Source organism: Hirundo rustica, chromosome 13 (genome assembly GCF_015227805.2).
Source record: "Hirundo rustica isolate bHirRus1 chromosome 13, bHirRus1.pri.v3, whole genome shotgun sequence".
Taxonomy (NCBI): Eukaryota; Metazoa; Chordata; class Aves; order Passeriformes; family Hirundinidae; genus Hirundo; species Hirundo rustica.
This window is the reverse complement of record NC_053462.1, coordinates 11,665,028-11,677,381: the sequence shown is the minus strand read 5'-3', so window position 1 is coordinate 11,677,381 and position 12,354 is coordinate 11,665,028. Positions and strand designations below refer to the sequence as shown.

Sequence of the window (12,354 nt, the reverse complement as noted above, 5' to 3'; positions counted from 1 at the left end):
GATTGCCATCTCAGCCTCCAACAGAAGACCTTCACTGGATTAGCACAGACTCTGCTGTTGCCCCAGCTCCCCTCAGGTGGCTTTAACATACCTGAACCCCATCAATCCTTAGACCAGAGAGTGACGGGTGAAAACATTGTGAAATGACACAAACTCCTTAAATGGTCCTGCCATCTCTGGGTAGCTGGGAGCCTGCTGGAAACAGTTTCCCCAACACTGCATCCCATTGCTTTTGTTTATCTAGCCTTGCTGACATTTTCTGCAATTAGGAAACAATAGCTCCGTTCCAATGTACTGAGCAGAATTACTGAAACTGAGTCACGTGGCACCAGGAGAGTGTGTTTTCAATTATTCACTCTGTCTTTTTTTGCCAGGCCTATGAAGAGGAACAGCCTTCTGCAGGAGTCAGGTTTGTTCGCCTTGCTGTTGTAAGTTCCTCCTTTTGAATTTTTATTTTACCATTAAGATTTTTTTAATTATTCTTTTCTAATTCAACTCTCTAAGAGTTTCTTACTCTTTATTAGAAAATTTCCAAATCTTTAGCTCTTCCTACTGCAGGGAAACCCTAGACATCTGCAATAGTTCAGTGCTTATAGTGCTGCTCAGTAATGAATCTGAGTAAGACAAGATCTAGATTAAATTAGGATGCAAGATATAGATTAAAAGAGGATGCTGGTAGCACTTGGTAATGTAAAACTCATCTTGTTCTTGCAAGTAAAGCCCTGTTCTTTCCTACTGCCTGGTCAACAGCAGAGCATTCGCATTCAATCTGGGAGCTACACCAAATTATTTGTATCTTGTAAATGCTCGGTTTAATATCCAACCAAAAATTTGAACCAAATGGCCGCAGCTCAGATCATGTATTTTGTTTGCAGAAGACAGACTGAGTTTGGGCTTTTAGGATTTAAAGCTGGAAAAATAAAGCTTGGGGGGGAAAAAAATGAAACAGAGAAGTAACATTTGGTTTGCATTACAAACCACAGACAGCTTCCATCAGGAAAGCTGGAAGTATAAGAATGGCAAAAGAAAATGTCAAGCAGTGAGTGCACTGGAGAAAAAGATGAATGATTTGGAGAATTGACTTTGAAGTAATTGTCCATGCCATCAATATCTCGAATTAAATTTGGTAGAAGATGGCAATGAATCATAAACTTCTCTGTGACTTGTGATATTGTATGCTGTGTAAAATAAAATTTCTGGATATTTTTATTGGAAAACAGACTATGTTTTTGGTACCTCCTATCTTTCTGTCACTTATGCAACCCTGAATCAGCGGCTCTGGAAAGAATGTTGCCTTAGTTAGGACTTGTGATCTAATACCTGTAGCAAGAGCTACAGGAAATCTTCAGGTCTAGTGGGTTTATGTTCATGTCAGCCCCTGTCTCGCTGTGAGGTTAGGTAAGTCATTCAGGGTTAAACTTGGTCTTTGAGTGGATGGAGCTCTCATGGGGGCAGTGGAGGAGGAAACAGCTGATGGAGCAGAGCAGAGCTCTCTCTGCATAAGATAAAATTCCTCAGGAGCTTTACAGGGGGCTGGGAAAGCAGAATGCACTTAGACCCGTGTTTCCTTCACTGTTTCAACAGGTGCTTCTATGCATCCCTGCATCCCAGATGTTTAGCAGAGCCAGAGAGGCATCTCTTGGACATTTAGTACTGATGGCAGTTCTCCCTTCTTAAACTCAACACCTTCAGGCAGAGCAAGAAAGGATTTCATTCTAGCACGCCAGTCTCCAGAAAGCTGCATTCTGACCATTAAGCCATCAAGTCCTCTGCTCATCCAAATGCTTAATAGCTTTTTAAAAATTTCTTCCTCTTTGAGAAAAGTAAGAGTGTGTTTAATGTGTGTACAAAATTTAAATACTAGAATCAAAAGTGGGGGGGGGGGTTTGTTTGTTTGTTTTTGTTTTCTTTTTTTTTTTTTTTTTAGTCTCCCCACATAGGCAGGGTTGTTTGGTTCTGAATGTGCAGTTTGGGTAGATGGTGTTACCAGTGTCTAATACCAATTGCCAGTATCACAGAAGTAGCACTGATCCCAATGGCAGATTTTCAAGTGATTCACATTCCACTCACCTCAGCTCGGTTGCTTCCTACCCAGGTGCTGAGAGTAGAGACTTGCAGAAATTCCCTTCACTCCAGCCATCCTTTTTTTTTCAGCTCCACATTCTGGTCTAATGGGCCAGATTGCATTTTTACCTTCATTGAGACATAGAGAAAACACAACATCATAGGCTTTAACAAGATTAATTTCCTAATACAGTGGAGATGCTAACAGGGATTTCTGAGTTCAAAAATTTATTTCATGTATATGATGGTAGACTAAAGCTTTAGGCTTATCGAAACACTAAAAATGTGTTTTTTAAAAGTCACAAACAAGATCTCCAAAACTTACATTCGTGTGCTCTGTGTCACAGGAAGAGAGAGTGGCTGTGCTCCTGGGCAGTTCTCATCACACCAAACTCATCATTCACAAGAGCAGCTACTCTGAAAAAAAGAAAAAATGTATAATGTTCTGTGAATTGAAGAGAATATGCAAATCCAGTTTGTCCCTGAAAGCTTCCCTCATGTCAGGGAGGCTGGGAGCCCAGTGACTTCCATTCCCCTGTTCCAATCCAGCAGGGTCAGACTCCCACAGGAGCGGAGAGGATCCCAAAGACACACAGAGAGATGCAGAAAACATACCAGTTTTGGGGATCTTGACATATTCTGGCTACTTTCAAACTTTGCCCTGAAATAGTGTCTTGCTAGGAAATCTCAGGAGTTCCAATAATGAGGGCATGAGTTTCTGAAGCGTTAGGGATTTTGTTTTGGAAAAAGAGACATAAGGGAGCAGAGCAATAATAGGACTGGTATAATAGAAAATAAGTAATGATGAAAAGCTGTAGAAGCATTACCTACCAAAAACACCAGAAAAGACTGCACAAATAAACATCCTTCTCCCTGGGACATATCTGCTGCACCCAAAAATTGTTTTACTTTTACAAAGTCAAGCAAATTCAGATTCATGCTGAACTGTGGATTTCTCCAGCAGTGCCATATAGTTCCTTTAGGGAGGTGCTTAGTGGCATAGTGTTTATCATCTGCTTTTGCTTTTCCCTCTTTAATTGTATAAGAAAAAATACCCAAGACAAATAATCTTGCAGCTTTATTACAATATTGACTGGGATTTATTATCCAAATCTGGCTTGGTCTGAGTTTTTAGACCTGTTTTTTATTGTCATGGCTGTAAAGAGCCCATAGAAAATCTGCCTTCTTCCTTTCTGTATCGCCAGTAGAACTTTAGGTACAAAGTGCATATATATCTACCTAATTCTGATAGAAACAGGGGAAAAATAAACTCCCAAACCAAACACAACAACCCAGGTTAGTGCACAATACACAATTTTTTCTCTCAATAGTATACCTGAGAAGTGATTTTCAAATTACATTGATTTTCAGTTCAGTGTATAACACCTACAACATCTTTGATTCATGCAAATAATTAAGTTTCAATTGGTGTTTTCTCTAGAATGGTGGTGTTGGTATCATTTAGGTTCTATGAGGAGAAGAGAAAAGTTTGTGTAGTAAATATGATGATAAAACTTAGGTGAGAGAGTCAAAGTAATGAATTTAGATGACCTCTTGTTGAATTTTCAGCACTGACACATACTTACCAAAGCATTTATAGAAAGGTTTTTCTAGTGTTTTAATGGCTCCCCTTGGTTATTTTAAATGTTCATTACATTATTCATTTTACAAAACCTCCAAATTTTGCTATATTTTGATTGTATATTTTTTTTCCAATTTATCTTAATTTTATATGCTGAATCATGTGCTGAAAGAAATCATTTCTGTAATAAGACACTTTTTGATTGATGTACTGGAGCTGTATTCCTTTATAGAATTCAATCCCTAATCAGATATTCACATCTTAAGTGCTTCACTGGATCTCTCTGTTACTCTTAAATGCACAGTCTTAAGTGAGTTCTGGTATTCAAAGGTGGAAGTTTTATGCCAGCCTGACATTCCTTACTCTCTCAAGACTAAAATCTACTTTTGCTAAACCACTTACAACTCAGATGTGCCAGGCAGAGAACTTAGAGTTGACAATTTGATTAATCTTCTTTGAATTATAATGGTTTCATGAATCAAACTTCAGAAGGAGCTTCTTCTTTCCAAAGAATATTAGGAGGATAGAATAATGCTTTTAAAGTATCTTCCTTTTCAATTTGGTATTTGAACATGCAAATTCAGCAGATGCCCAAAGCAAGCAGACAATGGCAGCATCACAAACACTTATTAAAAGCACTCCACTCTGCTGGGGTATCATGGCAAGAGAATGAAAAGGTGAAGGAGGATCTAGGAGAGCTCTGCACAGAGGCAGAATTAGCAAGTCATGAGATATCACGTGGCTGTTCTCAGACTGAAAGGCTCTGTTGATTCGATTTATTCATTAGGGCTTTCCAGTAGCGTAGGTTATTAAGTGGGAGAAAGTGGGGTATATTACAACTTACTTTTATATTTCCTTTCCTGGAGGATATTTAGCACCACAGAAGCAGAGAAAATTATTGAAAGTATCATGCCACATAAATGGGAGAATGATAGGAAAAAGAGCAGCAGCTCTCTGAAGATGGATCAAAAGAACAATGCTGGGAACAGGAAATCAAGAAAGTTTCGCTCCATTTCAAGATCACTTATACTCTGCAATGCCAAAACCAGTGATGATGGGTCAAGTCCCGATGAGAAATGCCCTGATCCCTTTGAGATCTCTACCAACTGGGGTCAAGAGGATTTTGACTGCTGTCCCAGAACACAGCTGCCGCACACATCAGAGGCAGAGGACGGCCCACCTGATCCTCAACGTGTGGTCACCAGCATCCTCCAGTCCAAAGCTGCAGCAAATGAAAACTGCAACAACACGAGAAGAAAATTCCTCACCAAGGTAAGCAACTCATGCTGTGTACTGTAATGTTTCCCACTGCAGTAGCTCCTAAACAGATTAATTAATATTTCTCAGGAACTTTGGTTTCTACTTGGCTTTTTCAGAGCCTATGAGCCTGCAGTGTTTCTACTCTGCATAAAAGGCATTAAAATATACTGGCTTCCCTGCTGTGCTGATGCACAGTCTGCTGAATCAATGCCTCTAGGCCACTATCAGTGTCCAGACAAGTACAGCTGGCATGTTCTATCTGCAAGAGACCCTTCAGCTCAAAATATAAACCTGTCACTGTAGCAAAGTGCACTTGTAGTGTGATACCATGATATCTCACAAGCCATGTAAGCATGAATTATATTAATACTGTGTCAGACACAGGAGATTCAGTAGGCAGATGCTCCTTCCCTCTGATTCAGGAAGGTAATGATGGCTGTATAATCACTAGAGATGTCACGTTTCTTAGAGATGTGAAAAGTCTAAGAACCTCATACTACAATGTTATTCTTTATTCAGCTATGTGAGCCCTAACAATCTGAACAATTTTTCAGTCTGAGCGATATATTTTAAATGGATTTAGAAAGTTCTTTCAGTAGGATAGACTAATTTTTCACCTTTCTCTCTACCTGTTGCTGTGATGTGTAAAAGGGACCTCACTGCAAGTATCATCCTGGCACCTCCTTTATTACATGCCTTTTATCTGATCTGTGCAAATATGTACTTATGTGAAAGAAATTATTCTTTCACCTAAATAGTTTTCTTGCATATTCTATTTTATATAAAATAAAATATATATTGGCAAAAATTAGACATCTATGTCTAAACACAAAGTGGCACAAGTGCTACTGAAAATCAGAGTCCCCCCTTACCCTTGATAATGACCACAGCATGTCCAGCATTGCAAAGACTGCAGCAGGATGGATGCAAGGTGTTTTCACCCTTGGTAAAGTCCCAGCAGGAAGACAAAACCAAACCAACTTGCTATTGCATTCTGACAGAAAACAAGACCCAAGTCCCCAAACTCACTCAGTCCCCTGCAAAACCATACCATCTCCTCCTTTTTGGAAAGAGTCCATGTGCACTCTACTGATGTCTCTGTGAGGGAAGAAGGAGCTGGCACCTGTGCATTCACTCATCTTCTCTCTTCCAAAGTTGAAGCACTTAGGTGTGTGTCAGCTGCCATGGTCTATTTCCTTGTGCATCTCCTAAGTGTGCAGGGCTCCAATAACTGCTGTGATCCATATCCATATGCAACTACTCAGTATCTTATTGCAGACTGTAAGTTTAGATCATTTGCTTTTATAGCTGACAAGCAGCTAAAATAGGGATCCGGGGAACAGAGTAATCACACAATGTCTTTGCACGTGTAAAATAGAACTGCTAAGGATATAAATCCACTCTTAGGCTGAAGCCTCAGTATCACTGAAGAACGTGTGTGAGATGCTGACATAAATTGGCAGCTCAGTCCCTCACAGCAGCATTTGGGTTGCTCAGTGCTGCTGTAGACTATGAGTAACATTAAATTCCCACTCCAGAGCTCTCATAGCAATCTAAACCTCTTCAAATGCTACTTGCTAATCTTCCATACCTTTCAGAATCATGGATCAATGAGTGATTATAAAGTTGTATCTTGGCTTGCTAAGTAGGATGAACGTTGGGAAGAGTCACACCAACCCTGTCCTGTGCTGCTGCTGCTGAGGCTTTCCCCCTAGAGTATGAAAGTAGTGATCTCTACCTTCCATATGGCACAAGTCTGTCAGAACAACCCTGTCAGAACAACCCTCCTGTACCCTGTCTTACAAAGCTTAAGCCTTCTCTCATTAAAAAGTCAAAAAAGCATCTTTTCATGTCCCAGTGTAATTCTCTCTTCATCTAAATGCAACACTTCAGAAATTCATGATGTGTGACTCAGAGCTGAAGAATCCTTGTCTTTGTTCAAGAAAATGGATTCCATTCTTTCTGTGGTGTTCTTGAGGATATTCCACTATTCTTCTGCTTTCCAGCACCTCCAGCCCTAAGCATGACTGTGAAGGTGTTAATAACTCTCCCAGAACTGAACAACTTAATATTGCTGTCACAAGGAAGGAGAGAAGAAGGCTTAAAAGCGCTGCATGATTTAATGCTCCCTGTGCATTTCTTTTCCAGAGTAAGGGGGGACCTATAACATCAGTATTCAAAATGCAAATTCCTTTTTTTCCATTGAAAACCTTAAGTGCCTCTCTGAGCCATTGACTGCATGGGATTCACCACATGCAATAAACCCTTAGCAAATCAGTGTTTCAGGATTTAATAGAGGTGGGTTTTTTCCCTTCTCTAATATTCTGTCAGCAATGAGAGCAGATGAACATATTTTAATTCATTTGGCTTCTATGACCCATTATTCACTTGTAGTGACTATTTCTTGCTGTGTCTAGAGGCCCAGGGTTACCCCTGGTGTAATTTGTTCAGCCACATTCTGAGATGAGGTGTGCTTGGTCTGCTATGGTGGACTGCAAACTGGTCTATGCATAAACAAGCAGACCTCCTTTACAGTTTGCTTCTCACAAAACCATCAGTTTTCACATGGCCTGAAAGAAAAGAAACTAATGAAATGGTACACAGCATCTGATACCATGAGCATAGACACAGTTAACACCGTGGAAAATGTCTTTGCCTGCTCCGACTGAAATCACTCCAGTTGTTGGAGAACTGGGGAGGAATAGATGATATCAGCTCCTTCAGAGAACAGCAGGCTCTGCTGAGTGTGAGAGATGTTGCGAGAACCACTTCTACTACTCCAAGAAGCATTCCATTATGTCTTCCCAAGACCCCCCAAACCCTGGGAAGCACTGAGAGCTACCAGTGGGGCTGGTAGCAGGGTTGAAATAGCATCTAGAATAAACTAGAATAGAAAAGGGCTGACTTCTGATGAACTAAACATGGGAGCTAAGCTGAACTGACAACATGGCTCTATTTGGTTCTAGAAACTTCTGAGCCTTTTCTTCCTTTGGTCCCTGACCTTCTGCTTGAAGGAAGGAAAAGGCAAAAGGTAATTTTTCTCCTTTGGTCATCAGCAGAATATAATTTTATTAACTTGCCTTGATGCGAACACCAGTTAGCTGGCCCTTTGGTACCAGGACAAGTGCTATGGCAACAGACTGTAATGTCTCAAACACAAGCCCACGGGCAGGATGGAAAACCAAAGCCAAGAGAGGAGACTGCTTTTATTTAGATATTTACGTGTTCTCCTCAGTTTTCATACTTCTCTCTTTCTGTCTTCCCAGCCTTCTTACTTTTGCTGCACATCACCCAGGTCATCCTCAGAACAAGGGGTTGTTCCATTAATGCTCCCCGTGCTGCAAAATGCAAGCCAGCAAAGGTTCCCAAGAAAACACACCAAAGGGCAGATGATGGGTGGAAAGGTCCTTCTGTAACATCTGATGCGCTGAATTGCCAATCTAGGGCAAAGCTTGGTCTCACGCCCTGTTCCTTGCATCATCCTTTCTTTCCAGCTTCTGCCATTTTACTGGTTTCAAAGGGAATATGTTGCTGGATTACATCTACTATAAATATTTTTAAAAGACCAAGGCATTGGGCTAGGGTACATCAGAGCCAGTGGAGTGAGTTTATGCCAGAGAGACTCTGGCCCTTTCTCTGTTAGAACTGATGCAGAAAAAAACTGCTACTTGAAGAAAATCCCTGAAGACCATATTCTCTTGGAAATCCCAGCCGTTTCACAGTCATAAGACCAGAAAAGCTAAATATTTTAATACATTATTGTACTGCTGTTAGATCTATTTCTTTTCCTTTTATTTTTTTCCCCCTTTTTTTAAACCAGCAGTCAATTAGCTCATTGTCATGGACTTGGTTAACTGAGTCCAAGACCTTACTTGAACCAGCCTTGTATAACATTTCAATTCAGACAATCTAACTACTGTGTCTTACTTTAAGAGTGCACAAAAGTTTTTCAGTTTTCTACGGATGCCATGGTTACTCTTATTTCTAAACATCTGGAATTAGATGTTTTGAGATGGGACTCAACTAGAAATATCTAATGAAAGCACGAAGGAAAAAGGAATCTTTTAAATGGCAGATAAAAGACATCCTCAGAAGCTTTGCATTTTGGATGACAAAAAACAGGAACAGGAAGAGAGAGCTTGCTTGAATGTACAAATTACTTTTCCAGATCTAAACACAAGAAAAGTTAATCTATTCTCACCTGTGGAAAATTCAAGAAGGCTCTTAAACTCCTGTAAGTTTTATCTTTCAGCCTAGCAGACTCAGTTTAAATACAAATTTTGCTTTGAGTTGAACTTATAATGTAGATAAGAGTTTCCCCAGAGTCTTGAAATGCTGGGAGACAAAGTAGAGAGTTTATTCACTGGCAGCAAATATATGTTTAAATATGTTCTAAAAATGAAGAGACAAGGTTAACCTACGATCCACCCACCCCACGTCAAACCTGACTTTTTTTTTTTAGGAAATGTTCAGTACTCACTGTATTCAGACCTATACATCACCTTTCAAAACAAACACGACATTTTTAAAAGGAGAAAGATGCAAAAATAAATACTGTCTTTACTCTTGGAACCATCAGTACTATTTCTATGCATAAAATAATCAGAGAGATGGAAAAAGAATATTAAAGAACTAAACCCAGAGCAAATTTACTTCGGGCACAAGAATTGGTCAAACATTTATTTTTTTGAAGAACAGCTTTTGCTAATTTTCTGTCATGTTGCAATAACTTGGATATGAATATAATGATCTATATCCAGGACCAAAAAAATACAGATGTTGACAACATAGAGATATTTGCCACATGTCCATAGACCAATTTTTTTTTTTTTAAGTAATCCACCTAAATGAATTGCAGCAATGACTGAGACACAGAGATAATTTGAAATGTAGCCCAACTGGGTAAGATGACTACATATCTAAACAAAAACTGTTCCCAAGATTTTTCTGCAGTGTACAAGGGATTTAACCTCTACTTTCTTCGTGACTAAGTGCATGCAACTTACTGTTCTTGGAAAAATCATCATATCAGTTTTGATTTGGTGACATTTCACATGGATGTCCCAATACAACGCAGAATTTCCAGCCTGGCACGTGTCCCATTGTACAAAATACAATCCCTTCCCCAAAGGAGTTGCATGGTGCTGCAAGGAAAATCCTCAGAGCCAAACCCACTGCTCTCTGTGAAGCCCTGTCAAACTGGGCAGAGACACTTCACTTTTGGACAATTAATTATGAAAATATTTATAAACACGGTAGCTACATACTGCAAACAAGCTATAGCAAAGGCGTGATTCAGCTTTTAACAGAGATGAGTTGGGAACAGTCTGAAAAGACCAATGAAAATCAGTAAGAAAACGAAGTGTGGAGAACAGCTGTGCAAAGTTGTGTGTGTTTGTCTGACAGGTGTCTGTGAGAAGATACATAAATCTTTCAAGGGAAAATTTCACAAGAGTAGACTCCTACGAAGAGAAGCTGGCAAGTCCAAACTTGAATTCTGACTTCAGGAAAAAAAAAGGAAATTACTTTTTTAGACACTGAGTTTTTAATACCATTATTCTTTCACAACAGCCCTAATCCACAAGCAGCTGACATCTCAGAAATACTCAGCCAAATGGCAAAATAATTTCCTACCTTTAATATCTATCATACATTTCTTGTGTTTTACAGCAAGCACACCACCTTATTGAAAACCCTGTGGGTTTTAATGCAGGCTCCATGTATGCAAAATCTGACCTGCAATGTCATAAATCATACTTGAAATAAAGGACAGTACAAACAAACAGAAAAGTACAAACATATTTTTTGCTACTCAAGATCTCAGATTTTAAGGCACCAGAATGTTAATCTTTATTTTGTTACCATGCCGAAGTCTTCAAAGAACTGCCATAAGATTAAAAAAAAAAAAAAAAAAAGAACATAATGTAATCCTGATCTCAAGTAAGTATTTCCCAAGATATTTATCTTGGGTGAAAAGTAAATATAAAAGCTCCAAAACTAATATTAGAGTTCAAGCCAACTGGTTTAAGATACAATTCTGTCCATGCTTATATCCTTTACCAGCATATTACTCACCAGTAGAATTCTTGATGAAAAAAAAAGGCTTCGTAAAATTCAGACACTCCTCATTAAAGGCAGACAATCTGGAATGTAAGCAAACCCACAGAGTTAACAAGTCAGTCAATACAAGTATAGCCCTTATCCATTACCTACTGAATTCAGCCTGCAATGAGCCCAGGGCCCCAAGTTAAATATTTCATTCATTCACAGCCTTAGATTTACTCCGGCAGGTTTCAGAGTGGGAGCCAGGCTTCGGCAGCCAGCCTGAAAGATAATGACCTTTATTGACATTGCTGTAAATTTGCATTTTGTGTTTGCTGTCAGTCAGGTATGATGTGATCCTTATTGATTTGTGGTGAAGGAGCACAATGATTCTCATCCTCAGGGCTGGATGAACTCTGCCTAGGGAAGAAATGAAGCCCTACTGATGGTGAAAGTGGCTACAGAGCTTCCCTTGTGCTCTCAGAGGACTACAGATTACTGGAAAGAGTTTATGCCATTTTGACCAGGGGCCCTGGGAGCAACACAGACAGTTGACCACTGTTATGTTTTGTGGCCTGTCCTAACATATGAAATTTGCCTCCCCTTCAGAAATCTATACCTCAGTCATACAAATCTCTTGGGAACAAGCCTGGATCCAGGAAACACTGAGAGCCCTCTTCACTTTGTGGAGTATGGAGAGGCTGGCGAGGGCAGAGGAGGTGGGTTCAGTTGGGAGCAGAATGAGTGAATACTTGAATCAGGAGAAATACTAAGCAAATGGAAAAGAAATTGTGTGCTAACTCTCCAGCTTTCCTTGTCTCTTTAGAAATTTTAGGTGTTCATATTTGTGCCACGGGAGTGTATTTCCTAGTCAAATGTCTTGTGCTTCTTGTGCTTAGTTGCTCCATTCTTTGCTTTCCATGTATGTCTCAGGACATTGCTTCTCCTTCTGAATAGCCCTGTGTTAATGATTCATAACTGCACTGAAGATATGCTTACAATTATCCAGATGCAATGCAGACTACAGCAACTTCAACCAGTCTGGAGTGGACAAAGAATTTTCCACCTCTCTGGTCCCCTGCCCCCACTTAACAAATCAGCAGTAGGGGTGGAGCCAGTAGGGGTGGCACTTCTACTGTTTTGTATACACTTATTTTACTTATTTTCCATACAGACCTCTTCTGTTTTCCAGAGCACTTAATTGTCTGTCATGTGTTTATTTTCCTCCCTGTCATTTCTTACAATAGTTAGCATAGGCAAAGTTTACCCGGTTACTATGAAAAGTCTGTTCTCTTTCCCTCATGCAAAGGGACGCTATATTGTAGTTCTTCCTTCTTGTCGCCAGAAGCCATTGAAGTCCCAAGGAAAATAACTTTTTTAAAAAGCTGACTCTATAATACAATTGT

The 12,354-nt window shown here is 39.7% G+C and overlaps 1 protein-coding gene across 3 annotated transcripts in view; it reads left to right on the top strand.

The window, feature by feature from the left end:
• The first annotated feature begins 396 nt into the window (after positions 1-396).
• IL16 (interleukin 16) overlaps positions 397-12,354 on the top strand; it is a 30,480-nt gene continuing 18,522 nt past the window's right edge. For 2 of the 3 annotated variants that reach the window (XM_040077277.2, XM_040077276.2), the window contains exons 1-2: positions 397-428; positions 4,513-4,918. In XM_040077277.2, the coding sequence (XP_039933211.2) occupies positions 4,556-4,918 (363 nt within the window). In that variant the 5' untranslated portion in view covers positions 397-428; positions 4,513-4,555. The remainder of the gene's footprint in view (positions 429-4,512; positions 4,919-12,354) is intronic. The other variant, XM_058422370.1, reaches the window with a different exon arrangement.